The sequence below is a fragment of the Cucumis sativus genome, chromosome 6 (genome assembly GCF_000004075.3).
Source record: "Cucumis sativus cultivar 9930 chromosome 6, Cucumber_9930_V3, whole genome shotgun sequence".
In the NCBI taxonomy this organism is placed as follows: Eukaryota; Viridiplantae; Streptophyta; class Magnoliopsida; order Cucurbitales; family Cucurbitaceae; genus Cucumis; species Cucumis sativus.
Window position 1 is genome coordinate 11,505,250 of NC_026660.2, and position 20,781 is coordinate 11,526,030.

The following is a 20,781-nucleotide window of genomic DNA, read 5'->3' on the forward strand; positions in this document are numbered from 1 at the left end:
AATAGAATCCAATATTTTATTCTAGTTTGTATATATTTTAGTTTATTTTCCTAGATTTGAAAGTGCTCCTATTTTAGAATTATTTTGTATAGAATCTGAAATATTTGCAAATTTATTTAAAAAATGTAGTATGTCATTTTTTAGTATAACAATTCCCAATGTGGGTTGAACTTTCGATCTCTGGATATGAAGGTCATATCAATCATCGGTGAACTAAGATCACTTTTGACATGTGAAATATTTACGACTTTATTCGAAAATGTGGTATGCCATCATTTTAGTATAACAATTGTAGAAGTGAAGATTAAACGTTCGACCTCTAGAGATGAAAATCATGTTGCTTACCGTTAAATAAAATCACTTTAACATGTAGTGCGGTATGTTATATATACATCATACACATACACACATGCATATACTACGTATATAATTCAAACTAACTTTTGACCTCAAGTTTGAAAATGTTGTATAATATTCAATAGTTTAATTACATTTTTTTGAGAAAATATTAATTTATACTCAGAAACTCTATGGATTATACAATTCAAATTTTGAACTAATAATTGTATTAATCTAAACCCCTGACTTTCATGATTGTATTAATGTCTATCTTTTGTTTCTCTTCATTTAAAATTTGTTAATAAAATTGGACATCACTTATCATATATGTTATTTCATTTTATATTTTGGATGAAACTCTTTTGGCCCCTAAAGTTTGAGTTTAATGTCTATTTGGTCCCTAAAGTTTTAAAACTAACTTTAAAAGAACGATTCTAAATGGTTCATAAACACATTTTGTTGTTACTTGATTTGACAGGAAAATGGCGTGACAATTAATTTGTTGATTGGAGTATAACGAAGAGGAAATTTTAAACGAGTAGGCAAAATATATTGATTTTATATTATTATTTTAGGATAGTACTTTTCCATCAATTTTGCTAATGAAAAGGTAGTTTATGAGCATTTAATGCACATTATCTTGAAGCTCAACTTCACACAACATGAAAAAAATGTATTCCAGCTTCTTTTACAACCATTTTTGTCAAATTTACGGATGGTTGCAATAGTGATCAAAGGGAGTTGTAGCTTCTTGGCTCTTGGTCTTGTAATGGAACCTTGGGGCATTGTAATTGATGTGGCTTGGTTCATATCATCCTCTCCCACTTGAGAAATATTCGCCACAAATTAGAGTCATCACCTACATCAAAAGCACTTAAACTAGGAACATTGAATGTAATACTAACATCATGCACATAAATCAATTTTGTATGCAGTGTCATTGATGCACGGAAGAACTTGAAAAGCTCCATCTCCACGTGACATAAGCTTGGATTTCCTTTGAGTTGGCCCTATTCCCGACCTTCCTACATGGCGTCGGAAAAAAGTTAACAATTAAATTATTATTCATCTTTTTCTAATGCAATCAACATAGATGCTGGGGATGGTGGAACGTCGGAGAAAAGTAAACAATTAAATAATTTTTCTACTTTCACCGATGTTTCTTTTCATGGTATTAGACAAACTTCAAAATAAATTTTAAAAAAAATCAAATTGGTGGAGCATTCCCAACATCTCAACTTAGACGTCGGGATTGCTCCCTTATACCAACTCTACTTTGCAAACGTTGGAAATGATAGGAAGGACATTCCCGATGTACTCGTTTCCAACACCAAAAATGACGTCGAAGATTCTTCGATTTCTTCTAGTGATGGTTGGTGGCGACTCCAAACCTATTTAAATAAACAAGGATGCATTCTACCACTTCGCATCCCCGCGTCATGATCATATCACAATATTGGTTAAAAACAAATTTTAAAGATTTTTGGTCAAAGACTTATTGATGAAGCAAAGCAAATATCTTCTCGAAAAAATCTTCATGTGTAATAACTCCTCCTCTCGATAAAATAAAAAGCTGGCAATCTTCTAACCTCTAGATGTTGAAGGAAGAAGAGTAGTCAGAATATGAACTAAGGCATCCACTTATGCTCGTCAATCAAAAAGAGAGTGGATGTCTTGATTAACAAATCAAAACAAGATTGAAGACATGAAATGGAGGAAATAGCTTTTAATATTGGCAGGACACAAAACTTAGTCGAAATCAACCACCCTCAATTAGAAATGCAAATACCTTAATTTCTCTCTAAGTTATATAGTCCCTCCTTGGCATGTTCCATTTATATACATTGCAAAAAACATAACCAAAATTACACTAAATGTAACCTAAGTTCTTTACCAAGTAGACATTAGGACAAGCATACACAAACTTGGTTGTGTTTGTGATGAATGGTTAACAAACAAATATCAATTCAATAAAAGATTACCCAATCAAAATTAAACCGCCAAATGAATAAACAACCATAATCTCAAAAATCTCTACAAACTGGGTTATGGTTTCTCATGATTTGTTGTTATGATTTTGTTATATGATCTTGTGATATAACTAAACTGCTACAAATTTGGATCTTTGGATATTTTCTCTCATCTATAAAAAGTTGCTATAAAGTAAGTAGTTGATACTTGATTGATTGTTCTTATACAATATGTAACGATCCAAACTTTTAATCTAAGTAAGGTCATTACTAAAAGACATGTAACACTTTCTTGAAAAGAGGAAAACTAAAATTTAATTTATAAAATTTATATCAAATAGCTGTTCATAAAACATAAATTTTGCAACATCAGTAGAAATAATATGAAAATGTGACATGTGGGTTCTAATAATTTTAAAAAATAAAAGTAAACAAATAAGATAAAGCTTTGAATAAAATGTCTAAAAATTAAAATACTAAACTGATAATTAGAAGCGGAAGCAGAAGTAAGCCCACATATGGTATGTCAGGAAGCTTTCCTATTGCTCGCCACTTTTTCAAATTCTCTACCTTTGTTTGAAATATTAAACATAGAAAAGAAACGAGTATATAAAATATATCCAGTAAGGGGACTCACTACTGGCTCCGGATGATATGTTAACTTTCCGTTAAGAACATAATAATAATATTGTGTGTCCAATGGAGTACACCTAGGCAAGTGAGATCATACAAACACCCATAATCATGCGAGTGATCCCGCAGGAACACCCCTAGTCATGCGAGTGAGATCGTAGGTACATACTCCTAAACATGTCTACGATACGTAGGTACATCTCTAATTGTGCGAGTGATCCTGTTGAAATACCCTAGTCGTGCAAATGACCCCATATGACCACAGTATAACTGACCTCTAACCGTGCATGTGATTCATAGGTACATCCCTAATTGTGCGAGTTGTCTCATAGGAACACCCCTAGTCATGCAAGTGACCCCATAGATAGGAACATAATACAGGTGGGGTATAAAGCCTAACAGTCAAAGTTGACAGACATATCATAGTCCAGAAGCATGTAACAATCAACATAACATTGACGACACTAGATCTTAACTCAATTTAATTTAGAATCTAAAAATATGAGTACGTTGAAAATAATATAGAAACATTTCTATAGCTAAACATGCTTTCAAATTAAATAAAGAGAACAAGAAAGGAATACTTACATCATTGATGACTCTAGATTTGTCAAAAGCCAAATTATTGAGGCGAACATTTTTGGTGTATGCATATGTGGAGGAACAGAGTCAAAAGAGATTTACCCAAAACAATATTCCGTGAAGGATGTGATACAATTGGATGCCATTTTCAACATAGTTTTTTTTTCTTTCTTTCATGTAATGTTATCAAGTTGCGTAAATGTTTTTCTCAACATGTTATTTGTGTACCTATTATTATTATTGATAGTGAAGAATTTGACTACGGTCACATAGTTTTTTACTCCTCAATTTGAGAAAGCCATTTTTTCACGTTAAAATTACAGATGTCTATTGGATATTCACATAAAGAAAAACTATTAGAATAGTAGCCAAATGAGTTGAACCATGTAAGAAGTTTGATGATTGTTCAAAGAAGGCATGTTTAGTCCCTTAGCTTTGCCTCAAGATTTCCACAATTTTGGCTTTAAAAATTCGTGCATGTTTGTCTAATTCAAAATATATCTTCATTATACTTCTTCAAACGACAATACTAACTGTTCATGTGTCATTAGTTATATAGTAATATGTGGAAATCTTTGATTATAATTTCTCTAATTAAATTGAAAGTTGTGAAATTAAATTGTTTTGGTTTGGTATTGATTATTGTATAATTTACTTAATTATCTTTAATATTACAAGCCAAACAATCCATATATATACTTAAATGCATGAAATATCAACATTCCTAGTCTTCAAATGCTTTTTAAATTAATAATAAACCTTGATTAGGGTTTGTAAATACATCTAATCCTCTCCTTATTATTTGTCTATTTGGTTAATTAATTAGGTGCAATATAATAATTATTTTTCCCTCTTGTTTGACCCAACTTCATATTATGATAGTATTTTACTAAGTAAAATGGGTTCTTACACTTAGGAGATGGAGATGGAGATGGAGATGATGGATTTTAGGTTTTTCTTTTTTCTTTTTACCAAGAGGCAATCTCATCAAACCTAACAGTTCTTCAAATAAATTTATAATTATATTAACCATAGAGATATTTTTAATTTAGACTTCTATTTTTTTTTAAGGAGACAATAGCAATTTCAATTCATATATTACAATAATAGTTTTAAACAAAAGATTTTATTTGAATTTTTTTAAAAAAAGTTTCGATAGTTTAGAGATATCTTTTATCCAAAATGAAAAGTTGATAGGTTATTTTTTAAATTAAGTCTTAAAAGAAATAGTAAATTAGAAAAACGGAGAGGAAAATAAAATGGGCAAAGTGATGCAAATGCAACAAATAGCAGCCAATCAGAGAAGCACACGTATTTAAAACTTCTTGCCTGAAGAATTTCGAAAACTACATTGCTGACATGTAAACCTCTCATTGGCTGTCACACGTAAAAACTCGTTCACCAGTAGCCAAAAATTTAAATAATAACGATAATAATATTTTTTTTAAAAAAAAAGAAAAAACTGAGTTTAACAATTGTAGAGGGTTTATCAATCTCAGCGCGCTTGTTCATCGAGAGGTTTCTACCTTGATCCACAAAAAACATCAATAACCAGACAGAATGAGAAGTGGTCAATCGCCCATTTTAACGATCCTGCTCTTCATCTTCTTCCTTCGATTCGATCTCAGTAACGCACTCTATGGACCATCGTCTCCAGTTCTTCAACTTACTCCTTCCAACTTCAAGTCCAAGGTCTGTTTCCAATCTCCATTTTCTTTCCTTACCCAATTTCATTGTATCTACCGTTCTTGTTTTTTTTTTTTAACTGCTTCTTGATTTCTTTTTTAGTAATTGGAATGTGTTTTTGTGAGCTTTGCAAATACTTGGTGTCGTTCTTCATTGTTATTACTTTCAGGTTTAAGACGATCTCACTATTTTATGCGTTAATTGGATTCTTGCTTATCCTTCATTTATATTATTTCAGTTTGAAACCGGATGTGAATTTTATTTGTACGTCGTAAGGTTCTTATTAGATCGGCGTAGGGATCTATTTCCTTTTTTTTTTTTTTCGGCTAGGTGCAGTTATTAGTTTGTTGTTGTTATTACTTCTTCTTTCTCATTTCTACCGTAGTCCGATGTCTCGATTGTGCAATTCGGTTTAGTTTTTAAAAGTTATACGTCCGGAATTTGCATTTTTGGAATTTAGAATGTAACTTTTGTGATGTAATAGGTTTTGAACTCAAATGGCATCGTTCTTGTTGAGTTCTTTGCACCTTGGTGCGGTCATTGTCAAGCCCTCACGCCTGTATGGGAGAAAGCGGCTACCGTCTTGAAAGGAGTGGCAACAGTAGCAGCACTTGATGCAGACGCGCACAAGTCACTTGCTCAGGTTCACTATTAATATTCCAAGCTTTTTTTTTCCCTTTAGGGTTTCCCTTCTTCCATCAATAAACTTTCATAACTTACAATTGTTGGAGTCATTCCTATCTGTCATTGAAAGTCGGTTGTTACATTTTTTAAGTGTTTAGTCCTTACCGTTATTGTTTAGGAATAGATGGTGGTTGATGCCTTAACTTTATGTTACTTAATCAGTCCTGTCATTCCATATTCTGGCTTTCCTTGAAAGAGGAAAAGGCAGCGAAAAGTGAGTAGGCGATGAAGATAGGTGCTGCATTATTGTTTCGGCATTTGAGCATGAATTTAGAATGTAAGGGTTATCTAGATGAAAACGACTGCTAAAATTTTGAAGTGGCCACTTGAGTCTGTATAATATTCTGTCTTCAATTATATTCTTACATTGATGTTAAGAACTTGAGTTTGGATATAAAAATTGAAAGACTTCAGTTGGGCCTATTATTCTAATTATGAAATAATCACTGTGATCCCCTCAATTTTCATATATCTCCAGGAATATGGCATTAAAGGATTCCCAACCATAAAAGTCTTTGCACCTGGAAAGCCTCCGGTAGACTACCAAGGAGCTCGGGATGTTAAACCAATTGCAGAATTTGCTTTGCAGCAGGTTCGCATCAAAACATGTTGGGAGAACGCTCACTTTTTTTTTCTTCTTTTTGTTTTTGGCTTTTTCATTAGCTAGATAACATCTTCGAATTTCCTTTGAGATTGTTTGCACAATTCTGAAAAACTTGAAACATTCTTCAGACGTGCATTTGAAACATTTCGTTCATTTTCTTCTTCACAGGTGAAGGCTCTGTTAAAGGAACGTCTAAATGGAAAAACAACTGGAGGTGGGTCAAATGAGAAATCAGAACCTAATGCTTCAGAAGAATTGAATTCTCGAAACTTTGATGAGTTAGTGATAAAAAGTAAAGATCTCTGGATTGTGGAGTTCTTTGCTCCTTGGTAAGGATTTATAATTCTTTGTATTTTAGAGCTAGATTATATTTTATATTCTTTTGAGCTTGATTATTTCATTTTTCAAATTTATCTTTTAAGGTGTGGACACTGTAAACGTTTGGCTCCAGAATGGAAGAAGGCTGCTAAAAATTTGAAGGGGAAAGTGAAGTTGGGTCACGTAGATTGTGATGCTGAGAAGGTTAGTCAAATTTCAGCTTGTAGGTATCTGAGCAAGAAATTATCTGAATCTTTATGGAATCTGTCATATGCATTTCGAAGTGCGATGCCTAGTGGAATATACTGTGCCACTGTCAATATCGATTAACAACTAATTGTAGACTTATATTGAGATCATTTGATCAAAATTAATATGGATTGCCTCATTGCATCTGATCGATCACTTGATTGATCGTCTTTGTCTATATATGACTTTGATCACCTACCAGCCCCGTTCTAGTTCCTTCTCTAAATGTCTGTAAGGCTGATTATTTAGAAGTTTTCAAGTAAAAAATCATATTATGCAAGTCCAAAAGCGTACATGTTGAAAATATTGCTCAGAAAAACATCCAGAGGAATTGGTGATGTTTGGAAGTGAGTTTTATTTATTTATTATAATTTATTGTCTTGGTTTTTTAGATAATTTTTTGGTGAAGATAGAAGGTCTTGAATTTACTCTTCCTTTGAAAGTGATGATTTGTAAACGAATGTAATGCCTGTAGCAAAATCGAATCTTTGATTCACTTGATTTCTGAAATTATTGAACGGTCTTCCTTTTCGTTCCAATTTATTTTACTTTCATACAGTCTTTATTTACTTATCATACAATTGATTGATCCGAGCCACATCTAACCCACCACGGGGTTTGCCAGTCTCTCATGAGCAGGTTCAACGTGCAAGGATTCCCTACCATCTTGGTGTTCGGTGCTGACAAGTACAGTCCAATTACGTATGAGGGTGCAAGAACAGCATCAGGAATCGAGTCATTTGCTTTAGACCAGCTAGAGACAAATGTTGCACCCCCAGAAGTGACGGAGCTCACTGGTTCTGTAAGTTGCTCGCTTGTTATGCTAACAGTAATTGGTTTGTGAAATATTTTATGATTATACACTTGGGAGTATGAATCTTATTGCCCCACTCCTATAGGACGTCATGGATGAGAAATGTGCATCGGCTGCCATTTGTTTTGTTGCTTTCCTGCCCGACATTTTGGATTCCAAGGCCGAAGGAAGGAACAGATACCTCAAGCAATTGTTATCAGTTGCCGAGAAGTTCAGAAGAAGTCCCTACAGGCAAGTTTATCTAAGATCACATACCATACCTCATACCTCTGCCCCATTCTTTAAACTTCTAACCCAAATTCTTGACTAATGGTTATCATATAGTCTTTCGTATGCTAATAGACATAATAATTTCAAAGACAATGTAGTTACACTTTGCAAAAAGCGCCACCGTGGTAATTACAATTATACCCTCAAGCTGAAAGAGAGTTCTTAACTTATTTTAACTCCTAATTAGTTTAGGGTTGAATTGTTACACTTAAAAGTTGGCAATTACTGCTGTACTTTGGGTGATTTTTGCTCCCATAGGAATGCGTATTGACGGTATATTACTCTGCAGCTATATTTGGGCAGCCGCCGGTAAGCAACCCGATCTTGAACAGCGTGTGGGAGTTGGTGGATATGGGTACCCTGCCTTGGTGGCTTTGAATGTGAAGAAAGGAGCATATGCTCCCCTTAAGAGTGCATTCGAGCTCGAGCATATTATGTAAGCTATAACTTCACATCCCTTCCCAATGTCCTCATCTTAAAAAATGTATAAAATGGCCTTTTTGTTAACATATGATTTGTTTCTCATACAACAGCGAGTTTGTAAAAGAAGCTGGCCGTGGAGGAAAAGGGAATTTGCCTCTAGAAAGCACTCCAGAAATTGTGAAGACAGAACCATGGGACGGTAAAGACGGCGAGGTTATCGAAGAAGATGAGTTTTCGCTGGAAGAGCTTATGGGAGGCGAAGATGAGACAGTAACTAAAGATGAGCTATGAAGAAGTCGGAAGACATAGTTAAAGGAGAGTGGATGATTTTTGATGTGTTAATTAGGACACTTGGTGGTGGTTGGTTTATAAATTAAATGAGACTTTGTTTCCTTCATGGTCGACGGGGTGGGTGTGTTTATTTACCACTTTCTTGTGCTTACCTTTGTCCCTTCCCTTAACATCGACTCCTAAGTCTCGGATGCGACCATAACTCATAGTGTTCCAATTCTAATCAATTATCTTTAGACTTTTTTATTTACTACAACCCACCTAATATGTTTTAGTTTAATCATTTGAAAGTTCTATATCTTAACACTAACAACTCTATCTTCATAACTTTGTAACATTTAGATTGTGTTTTTCGAAAATGAGGTTTGTTGTTGATGCCAAATGCCAAATGGCAATGCCAATGCATGGCTCTACGCTTAAATTCATTTTTCCACTATAAATCCACGAGTACACGAATGATTTCAAAAAACGTATTCCCCATCTAAAAGTTCTAAGAAACAAGTAATGACGATATATAATATTTCACTCACATTGTCATCATAAAAACAAAAATAATAATTTACTCTTGGTTAGTTCTATAAGCAAAAACATAAAGTAGTGCTAGCAATGGTTCGCATCCTCACACTGCCATCTAACAAGCATGAAACAAATAATTAAAACCTTTAAGAGTTTTCCCCCAAAAAAATAAATGTAATTACAACTATATCTCCAAAATCTCACACAGAAAAAGAAAAAAAGTGAGGGAAATTGATCAATTTGTCTGGAAGTGAAACTGTGTTGAACAAAACTGTCTTTCCATCGCAACTTGTTAGTTGTTCCAACATCAACAATTGATCAGCCTCCAACCACAAATAGCTCGCTAGAAAATTAGCTAAATAATTAGGATACTGTACTCTCTATCCTCCATAAGCATTCTTTCCTCAAGGGGGAATCAGCAAATATGGCCTTGATGACATCCTCAACCTGTTAAAGTTATATACATTTTGACTTATAATTAGAGATTCAGACTGCGCATAACTCAACTGGATATGGGTTAAGGTATTGTCAAAGGATCCAACATAAGTTTAAGTATATAAAGAAACGTTTACACATACCTCGGATGCAGTAAACCCAGAGATGAGCAATTCTCCAGTTTCCCATTCCGTTGTAATGGATACGAGAGACATATCTAGTAATTCTGCAAATTTTAGACAACAATAGCTTATTAAGCTAAAACATAATCTTTCAGGCGAATTGATGAGCAGAAGGTGAAAGCATGGGGCATGCCTGCGAGTTTACGGAGTTTCCTGAGAGACGGTATAAAAATATCATGACTGTACAAGGAACTCTCCTCCGATTTCTCTTGATGTTTTGTAATCAGGGTCTCCAATAAAGGTGATATGCTGTCTAACATCAAGTGAATGAGTTTTTGAAGCTACAAACACAAAATTATCCGTCAGGAAGCAGCTTTCATTCAAAGACAAATGTCAAAAGCTAAACACCCTAATGCATATACCTACCTCTAATGTTTCTTCTACAGCTATGTCATCTAAAAGAAGTATCTCTTTTGTGATTCTTGATAGAACCGACTCTAAGACTGTAGAGAAGCATCTTCTGTACTTGGAAGGTAACAAGAGTGGCTCCCAGATAATATGTACTTTCTCGAGAATGAATAAAACCTGATCCACAAATCTTTAAAGCCGTTAAAATAAATGAATGGATACAGCTGCAAAAGGAATGTACGTTTAAAAAAATGGATTCCATGAAGCATAGTAAGTTTGTATCCAAGCAAGAGATTGTGATGTCCTTGGATACAATCTGGCAGCTCACTGTTTTTGGAACTCTCTGCAAACAATTTCACTTCTAATTTCTCCATTGTAAAGGATCTTTGTAATTTTTCCCCTTTTCACTTCTAGCATTGTACATTTCATTTTTTTAAAATAAAATTTATTTTAGTATTATTATTATTCTTTTGATGTCAATGCAAACCTCTAACTTCAGAAAGAACTATAGCAAGGTTAAAAAAATTTGAAACGCTTCTTTGAGGAAACTTATAGTTACAGTTATCGTAACTGCATTACTTCTAAGAATGACTGGACTTGGATAATGCCAAAAAGAGCTTAGCTTAGCTCGCATCCATGTATGTTGAGAACCAAAAGATCCTCGGTTAAAATCTCCATTACCCCATTTGACTAAAGAAGAATTAAAAAAAAAAAAAAGAGGACTTGGATGATGTAATTTACTGAACAAATATGTCGAACTTTTGAGATTGATGGTAATTTAACACAATAATCATAGCGGAACCTAGATCAAATCTCCCCTACTTTACCACATTCCATATCTTTCCTTCTCTGATTTTAATATTAATAGTCCCTGCATTAAGACTTCTTAATCAAACTACAACCCATTGTCTTTCATAAAAAAAGAAAAAAAAAAAAACTACAACCGATTCCATTTCCAACTGGGAAGAGAATGGAATATAATATCAAGTTGACCTAATTAGATGATCAAGCTTTTGAGTTTAATAGTGAATTTATACTAAAAGTGAGGAGCGGCAAAGCTTATGCTACCTGATCTATGCTGAACTTCGCAGATTCAAATTGTTGCCTTCTATGTGTGTTATGAAATCCATCTGCACCATCTATAGCCTACTCCAAAGAAAACCGGTCAAAATGACAAAATAAATATAACGTCTTTAATAAGGAGATTTAGTCCCAAATTTCAAACAATGAGTTTCCATTAATAAGCTTTGAACCTCCTTCAAGTTACAAGTTATAAGCTGAAGCTGTTTTTGCATTGTTTCTTCGGCCATCTCACGAAACCTTGGAGCCATATCAACAAAGACAGCATGTTCTTTTAGGAAATCTGGGAAGTCTGATCGATACTGAAACATGAGGTAAATCAGATCCGTTACATTCAGAATGGAAAACTTCTAAGCCTATTTCAGATCTAAAGGTCCAGAATTCTTTTCCTTTTTGCGAAGAATTTAAACCAAAACAAGAACAATCAGAAATAAAGAAAAAGAGAACTTCAGATCAACGAAGACTGGATTTGACCTTAAGTGAAGTAGGAGGGAGTGGGAGAGGACATGATGACTTTTTAGAAAACATTTAATACATAAAAATGTCAAAATTACGTACTGTACCTCAAATGCAAATCCAAGTATCTCCTGAGATAAATAAAGGCAGTCATTGTGCATGAGAACTGCAACATGATTGACAGCATCAAGCTGTCTTTCTAGCTTCACAAATAGCAAAGGTCATTATATAGTGATGGGACAATAAACATGCAAAGAAAAATTCCGCTTCAACTACAATCAAAGTAAGATAGAATCAATTGCCCACAGTGAACTGTTTTAAGCATACTGCTTCAAATGCACACCTTGACTGGAACAACAACTTCATAAAGGAGTATGGCATCCCTAGCAGCATGATAAAATTCCAAAGCGACTCTGGTGGATGACAAACAAACATCCTACAATCAGAATTACATACTTCCATTACCATATGATCAGAATCTCCATAGATAAAATTACATCCCAATTACGGTAAAAATCATTTAGAAATATTTGTCAACAATCAGAGGTAACATATATCCAGAAAAACTTGTCAAGGTAAACCTAACCTAGTATCAAAATGAAAAAAATTCAAGATTATTGATAATCTTTTCTTTTAAAAACAAATGTTTTGTGTTATTCCGTGCTTAATTTCAATAATCTTTTGCAAAAAAATTATATTTCCAAGCTTAATCTCTTATCATTCATTCCAAGAGGGCTCACCCTTCTCTAATAGTGAAATGCATTTTCACTTCTCTATCCCTCTGGAAGAGGCATTGAATTGAATTCTTAACTGGAAGTCTATATTGACGTCTGTCTATTTAATACAGTCCTAAGCCCTTCCAGATATAAATTGAAATAGCTCTCTTCATCAGATGTTCTCACTTCTCCCATTTCCATGCTACAGCATATGAATACTCAAAAGTTAACTGGATCATATTAAAATGTTTTAAATACACACTAAAAAACAAACAAATATTTAAGTGTTGATAAACATAAATGAAAGTCATTTCTAAGTCCTTATTGAGACAAGAAGTCATTGTCTAAGTGCATAAGTCAACCTGTAATGTTTGATGAACTAGCTCCATCAATTGGGCGGCAGCTTCAGACACCACACATCTCTCAGATAGGAAAAGTAAGTCAACAACCTGATTTGAAGAGCTTTTAGCCATTTCATTCCATTTTTGCTTATCACCTTTGATTGTGAGTTCCTGTATTCATATTGATTACATAAAACAGCCGTACTATAATAATTATGAAGGAATATTATCATGTCCTAAGAACTTACTTTAGGGACAGAGAAATCGCATTTTAGAAGCAAATTTCTGGCCTTTGCTAAAATTTCTTTCCTCTTCCCAGAAGCAAAGTGAACCTCCACATTTTCAGCAAAATTACTCAGCCTTTCGTCATTTGCATCAGATGGAGATATGAACATCATTTCCTTTAATGCACCCTCAAATTTGGATGTACTTTCAACAATCTTCTGAAATCCAGCAAGCTTTGAAGCATCTTTTGGAACTACCTGAAAAGAGTTGAAAGAAAAAAAAATTATAGATTCTAGTTTCTAGCTTAGCTCTCTCTCCCTCTCTATAACCTGAATAATCCAGCTGATCACAACCTATAATTTTATGATGCTAGAATATTCATTATTGTTATTAGGTTACAAGATTTCATGCATTCCCATGTTAAAAACTAAGAAAAAAGAAAGAAGGTCACTAAATGTGGCCACAAGAACTTATAGCCCATCAGTTTCTGGCCTAAATATATTCTAATCAGCTCCTGTAAATAAATAGGTTTTTAAGTTTCTGCAGAATACAAATGGTAAGTGGAGTCCAACCAACCACATCCAAATTTACTATCCACGTGATATTGTGAGGTTTCACGTGAAAAATATTTATATTATAAGTTTTAAGTCCCATGACAACCTATAAATATGCTTTACCTAGACATTTTAAAACATACATAGGTGGATTCATCTTGTGTCATGTTAAGGAATTACAAGAACAAACCTTAGAAAGAAAACCAGATATAATCAATTCTGACATCCGAGGCCATGTTAATCTCCCAAAATGTTGAATCCAAGAGTTATTTTGATAACATATGTGTTTGCAGATGAACTTAACAATCTGAGTTACCTCCGAGTATATGGTTTCACCATCAATGTTCTCAATCTGAAGATAATGAGATCGAAGTTAACTTTCTGAATAAACAAAATATCAAAAGTACACAAGTTTCAAGACATCAGTTAGTATAATTAAGCAGAAGTTAAATTTTTTTTTGGCCAGCCAAGAAATGGTAGAATAGAAGAGTGAGATACCACCCTCATTTCCATTAATAACCAAAGTATTTCAAATTTGTGATAGTAGCACCAAAATTGAAGACTTAATGAATGTCATTTTATTCTCCCATCTTGTTGGGTCCAGCCATTTTTTATTTTCCCATCCTCTACCTCCTTTTCTTTTTTTTCCTTTTTTTTTTTTGTTTCCAATGGACTGGAATTTAATTCTCTTTCCAAACATTAGTGAACAGTGTAAAGGGTCATTATTCAATCCTAATTCTAATTCTAATTCTAATTACAAAACAATTAAGCACAACAAAAAAGGCTGACATTTATCCCACAAGTTCCTCTTGGGATACTCTCTCATGCTCATAATTCATATTAAGAACAAGAGCCTGGCTGTAATTTTTGGTATAAGTTGACTGATAATACGTTATCAAAAATGGTATTAATACACTTAAGAAAGCAATTAGCTCTCTTGATTTCCACGAGCTATCTAGAGTCCGTTATGTATGAATAATTAAATAAACAAATAAATACCAAGCAACAAAACCATCAAATGGTGGAAGATTATCAACCTTTTCTATGGATGGCACTAACTTCAAGACTGCTATACACTTTCCTTCACCATCATGATTTATTTCTTCCACATAAGATATTGGTGAGCTGCCAGTTAAGGCCGGAGAAACAACAAACTTGATAATCAAATCGGCCACTTTGGCAAGGCCATAATCCAATATACCAACAACCTGTCATTGAGGCTTCAACTGAATTAAAAACTTTTGTTATATTAAGTAAATGGAAGTTAAGAGTTCGGGACAAATAAAAATAAAATGCCTCAAACTGCTAGAGGGGAAAAATTAGAATAGGAGGCTCCAATTATTGAATCAATTAAAAATTGCAATATTTATTTACATAACAAACTTATGATCCATGTAATAAAAAAATGCTGAAATTCTGAAGAACTAAAATGCGAAACAGTGAAAGCTACAACTAAATAATTAATGAATGCTGGTCGAGTTCAGGAAAATGTACATGCGGTAAGTCTCTAACGAAAGTAAGGGAGTAAAAGGGAGACGAAGCTTACATCCATTGCTTCCAAAACTGTGCATAGCTCAATCCCATCAATTTCGTCAATACTTAACCAGTATTTCACTTCAAGTATAATGGATTGCTGATCAAACCTTACTGCATGTTCCAGGATTTTCACAAGCATGTCTTGAATCTATAAATCCAAATGCAAAATCTTGAAAAGATAAAAGAAAAATTAATGTGAAAAACAAAACCACCCAAGTTATCAGTTCAGAATTGACAAAACACAAGTGACCCAAGATCATCTAATTCAAGTTCAAACATATTTTCACCCTAACAAATTAACATAAAGAATTGAAATTTATCCAAATGCTGAAATCTAAACTATGAAAACTATACAAAGATTCATAATCATCTCGACCTCCATGCATTTTGTGAGCTGTTAAACTGACATTTTAAATCATCATAAGCTTCAAGTAAAGAACATAATATCACAACAACTTCAAGTCATTTCTAGTTTGTACACTTCAGGACGAAAATATAAAGTGCAAGTCTCATACATAAATATATTCCAAATACTAAAGTTTCCTCACCTCCTCAAAGCACTGGTGCCACTCCCTTTTCAGTAGCCCGTAAACCAAGGGCTCTCCATCTTTACAGTCATCATCATTGTAAATCCGTAGAGCATGCTTGAGCTCTCTTACTTCTTCCGCTCCAAATTTGAGCATTCCTTTCCTTGTTGCTTCTCTAAGACCCTTCAATCTGTCGTCCATTTCCACAATTACCTTCACAAGCTGCAACAATTCTCTCTTCTCCCTAGCGGCCTTAGTTTTCTCCTTCATGTCATCGATAATCTCACGCGTCTTGGCCTCAATCGGGGGGTCAGTAATCAACTCCAGCACATTCGACACGTCCTTGGAGATCTCTTGATACTGGCAAACTGCGTCATTACAGAGGGAGAAGAGGTTTAAGAATTCTTGATGATGAGAAAGTAAGTAATCGCGTATCTTAGTTTTGATCTGGAGAGAGTGAGACTCGAGGCGGTTGACAAGAAGGCGAAGATCGGGGGCGGAGAGAGGCGCCGTCGGATCGGAGATGTCCTGAGCCGAGAGGAGTTCACGTATATCAATCGAACCGAATAAGGCCTCCATGTCTGAACCCGGTGGAGGTTGAAAGAAGAGGTCGCCTGAAATATGAAGAACTGCACTGCCGGAATTAGATACAGCGACGGAACTTGAATGGCATTTAGGAAATTGGGATGAGGATTGTGGGAAGTCGGATACTAACCCGTAGAACACTTGTCGTTCAGTTGGAACGACGTGTCGTAGGAAATGCACTTTGTTTTGGTTATTTGATCCTGAATTTTAAAAAGAGATGGTTTAGAAGTTTGAAAAATGTTCCTGAGTTAATTTCATGATTGGTTGACTAACAAAGAAGTGACATGCAAATTTGTAAATGAGGTAGATTTCTTACTAATTATATGTATATATAGATATATAAATAGGGATTTTTCTCAAAAATAACACAAAAGCAGAATATTTACCATATATAACAATTTTGAAAAACGGAAAAAACTCACACCCCCTCAATAAAAAAAATATCAAAGATGTCCCGTCAACAGGAGCCCGATCTAGGTTCAAATCTAAACGATTTTTTTCAAAAGTTTTGTGTTAGATTTTTTTCAAGATCTTTTATATTGGTCAGATTTGGTAGTAGTGAAATCTAAACGTGTACCAATATCCAACTATTTTTGTTCAAGATCGTGTACCAAATACGAGTTTGAAAAAAAAATAGATCTTTTATATTTGAGAGAGTGTACATGGGTCGAGTTGGAGAAAATATATGGACCACCAACCCAAACTATCGAGGTTGGCAAAAAAATGAATCATGCCAATTCAAAATGTAAAGGTCAATCCAACCCAACCCAATCCAAAAAAGGGTCGGGCTAGGTTGGCTGTTGAACCTTAAATGTAAAGGTCAATCCAACCCAACCCAATCCCAAAAAGGGTCGGGCTAGGTTGGCTGTTGAACCTCTTTTTTTCATAATTTAGAAAAATGGATATGTGGCTCTTGTTCTCCAAATTTTGTATGTGTAAGGGAGAAAATCATAATGTAAACGGACCTATTTTCCAACTCTGAAACTAAGCACTCACACTCTCCCATGTTCCAAACAATACCAGCTAGCTATAGGGAAAAAAGTATAAAACAATTTGAGACCCCAAATTTCTCAAAGCTCAAAATTTAACTCAAATAAAATAAAAAAACACCAAAAGAGATAATGCTGAAAAACCATTAAAAAACCCCCAGAGAGTGGGGAAGGGGTTTTGAAGACAAATAATAATAAGTGACGTCTATGAGGTCGCTGGAAATTGAACACAAAGTGAACAGAAATTGAAACTTTCAAAAGGGGTTAAGTACGGCCGGAATGTGACGGCGAACGAAAAAATGGTTAAGTGGTGTGTAGTGCGTATTGACGTCTAACATCTCAAAGGGCAGGGCAGAGGCAAACGACAAACAAAATATAAGAATTCTAGGGTTTTATATATATAATGATTCAATGAACAACTACCTTGAATAGAGAAAAACTCATTTCGACTCAAGATATGTGATCTTTTAGATATTGAATTTTACAATCTACTTTTACTTATTATTTATTGTCATTTTGATTCACAACATAAAACTCTTTTGGTTACCTCAGGTTGGAAACAACTTGTTTGAGAAATTTACTTGTTCTGAGTTCGACTAGGACTTGCCACTAGTGTATAATTCAGTAAACACTTGAATCGGACTTGGGTGATGAAATTTGTTGATCACATACGTGTATATATATATGTGTGTGATCAACAATGAGTCGCTTTCATGCACACAGAAAGAGTATCATTCACTAAGATAGTTAGGCAAGTCAATCTTACCAAGTAGATGCAAATTACATTTGTAAGGATGACATGATCACAATAACGTTCACCAAATAGTCACAACATCGTTCTTGATTATGTTGTGACTATTAAGAAGTCGTCAAACTTTTGGAGGTCTATGATAGGTAGATCTATAAGGATGACATGATCATACTCAAACAATCCCTCTTGTCACTTTACCATAAAAGATAGATATTAAACATTGTAAACTAATAATTTAGTTTTGTATTTAAAAGCACTTCCACAAGCCATGTCTTTTACTTTTAGGTTTTCTTTTAGCATTACATTTAGTTAAGTTAATTATTAGAGTTAGTTGTTGGAAATAACAATGAAGTTGATAGTTGAATTTGTTACTTGAGGTGATCGTCGAAGTGGAGTGGCAAAGATGTGATCTTTGTTGAAGTTGACCATTAGAGGTGCTCCTTGTCTAAGGTGGTCGTACGAGTTGAATGTCAGTGTTGGTTGTTAGATGTGGTTTGTTAATGAAGTTGATCACTAAAAGTAGTATTGTTTGTTGTGGTGTTGTCAATTAAGGTGATAGATGGAGGCTTGAGTTGGGTGCAAAGGTGTGATGGTTAGAGCATGCCGCTTGTGAGACTCGTTTTTAATTCGAGTATGGGAAGTAAAATTTCGACTAAAAGTACTATAGAAATTGGCGTTTGAATAAATTCGTAAAAAGGATTAAGCGATAAATTTTTTTATTGTTAGTATAAGTTTTATGATTAAGAAGTTAATTTGCGAGAAAGTTTTGAGAAAAGAAGGGTTTACAATATAATCTATAAGTCTAAACGCTCTTAAAAGAAAGTCCGAGTAAGTTTTTGACTAAAACGACTAGGCGTTTGTGTATTCTTCACTATAAGAACTAAGAGTTTCGGGATCAAGAAGTCTGCGAGAAAGCCTTGAAGTTTAAATTCGTGATAATTGTTCTAAGCGAATAAAAGTTGGTTAGTTTGCAAGGAAGATTTCTTATAAAAATATAACCACACGATAAGGTTATTCACGAGAAGTGTTAAGTAGTTAAAGTTATTCGTAATATGGGGTTAGGCAAGAAGTAAGGTCTGGCTAAGAAAATGTCAAATCTGATTTGAGAATGGTTAACGTGTAAGATTAAAAAATGTCTCTTCTCTCTCCATGAAAAAAGAAGGAAGATGGGGATTTTTGTTAAAGTGTGATAAGTGGTTTTCTTCTTAACTGTTTTGTGGCTTCACTTTACTACTTTGAAAGATTATTTCAAATATGAAATTGTTTTAAAAAGAGATTTCTATGAAAAGTTTATGTGTTCTAGCATTATAAAAATCATGTTAAAGCTTGATTTGATAATTACGATTTTCATGCTATGAAATGGTTTTGAAACCATTAGTTGATTCCTTAAGATGATGCTAATTTTTATGTGCACATAAAGAGTCAAGGCCACCATGGGTGTACGAACCACATGGTGATAAGAAGCTGACTTATGCGTTGAAAGGAGCGTATAAAGCTTAACGACCTAAGCAACAAGGACGAATCTGTATGTTTTGGATGTTGTTGATACAGTATTCAAATGCAAGGTAATGAGACCAAGCGTAGAAAACAGTTTGAGATCCTTGGCAAAATGAATAAATGTTAACAAATGTGTGTTTATGTGAAATTGTTATGTTATGAATATGTTTGTTAAGTATAAAAAATGTTTATGCGAGATGAAATGATTTGATGTTATTTATGCAAAATGATGTTTATGAAAAGATATTGCGAAAAGGATTTCATAAAACCTCACTGTCTTTTCATCTTCCAGGATCAGGCTTTTAGGCCAAGTAAAGAAGAAGGTTGAAGGATTTGTGGCTGAATGACTCCAAACGTTTTGGAAATAGTTAAGCATTGGCTGTTTGATCGAAGTTTTGTAATTATGTATCAAACACATGTTATAATAAACATTTTGAAAGGTATTTATTATACTTGGCGTTTAGGTTGACCACCGTTGCATTTTGAGTTTTGTTGATAGTATAAAAGGAGTTGAGAATAATATTTTGCGATAAGAAAATCTCAAAGTTGTAACAAACTCACATCCTATTTCTATTGTTTCGACATTTTCGTTGCAATACGGTTTGGAGTTTGACACCATTAGAGTGTGAGTTGTTTCAACGGGAGGTGTGATCTTTTACAGGAAGGTTGGCTAGAGATTTTTTGTAAAAACGCTAGTCCCATGAGTTCATAATGAGAGTATTTCAATGTTTTTTGATTTCATGTATTATTCTCATCTCATTATGCGCATCACATAAAGGGGGAGCCGTATGAGATGAAAATCTCACGTACGGTTCTGGAACGGAGATTCTTTGAATGGATAGTGGTTGATAGGTGAAATCATTGAAAACGATAAAGGGAAAAGAAAGTTGAGTAAAATAACCAATTCAACTCTACCAACATTTAATAATTATGGGTCAAATATTGAGTTGATAACTTTTACCAACTAAACTTAAATTATGTTGGTGAGCCAGCCCCTCCCCCAACTATCCATGATTATTCAAGTCAAAATGACATATCTAATTTATGAATGTGATTTAGACTATAGATATCAAACAACATAAAACAAACAATTACGTGTTTTGCATCTCATAAATTCATAATTTGTAATTATATATTAATTACAACACTTTTAACTTTTTGTATACTAAAAGAAATTAGG

At 34.0% G+C, this 20,781-nt stretch overlaps 2 protein-coding genes across 3 annotated transcripts; one reads left to right on the forward strand and one right to left on the reverse strand.

Annotated features, from left to right (window-relative positions):
* Positions 1 to 4,985: 4,985 nt before the first annotated feature.
* On the forward strand, positions 4,986 to 9,116 carry LOC101221066 (protein disulfide isomerase-like 2-3). The gene is made up of 9 exons (XM_004143144.3): positions 4,986 to 5,216; positions 5,695 to 5,853; positions 6,373 to 6,486; positions 6,667 to 6,827; positions 6,921 to 7,020; positions 7,691 to 7,867; positions 7,965 to 8,110; positions 8,439 to 8,585; positions 8,683 to 9,116. The coding sequence occupies exons 1-9, from the start codon at positions 5,085 to 5,087 to the stop codon at positions 8,861 to 8,863; spliced, it is 1,317 nt and encodes a 438-aa protein (XP_004143192.1). The 5' UTR covers positions 4,986 to 5,084; the 3' UTR covers positions 8,864 to 9,116.
* A 252-nt stretch (positions 9,117 to 9,368) lies between these two features.
* On the reverse strand, positions 9,369 to 16,542 carry LOC101210362 (centromere/kinetochore protein zw10 homolog). 2 transcript variants are annotated; one of them, XM_004143184.3, is made up of 14 exons: positions 15,801 to 16,539; positions 15,263 to 15,400; positions 14,754 to 14,924; positions 13,907 to 14,068; positions 13,186 to 13,419; positions 12,959 to 13,108; positions 12,224 to 12,316; positions 11,988 to 12,083; positions 11,598 to 11,726; positions 11,413 to 11,490; positions 10,363 to 10,521; positions 10,130 to 10,277; positions 9,958 to 10,040; positions 9,369 to 9,826 (listed from the first exon to the last, which is right to left on the reverse strand). In XM_004143184.3, exons 1-14 carry the CDS (start codon positions 16,356 to 16,358, stop codon positions 9,743 to 9,745), a joined length of 2,283 nt encoding a protein of 760 aa, XP_004143232.2. In that variant the 5' UTR covers positions 16,359 to 16,539; the 3' UTR covers positions 9,369 to 9,742. The 2 variants fall into 2 exon arrangements, with proteins under 2 accessions (XP_004143232.2, XP_031742999.1); XM_031887139.1 differs by lacking the exons at positions 9,369 to 9,826; positions 9,958 to 10,040 and having other exon boundaries at positions 10,165 to 10,277; positions 10,363 to 10,534; positions 15,801 to 16,542.
* Positions 16,543 to 20,781: the final 4,239 nt, after the last annotated feature.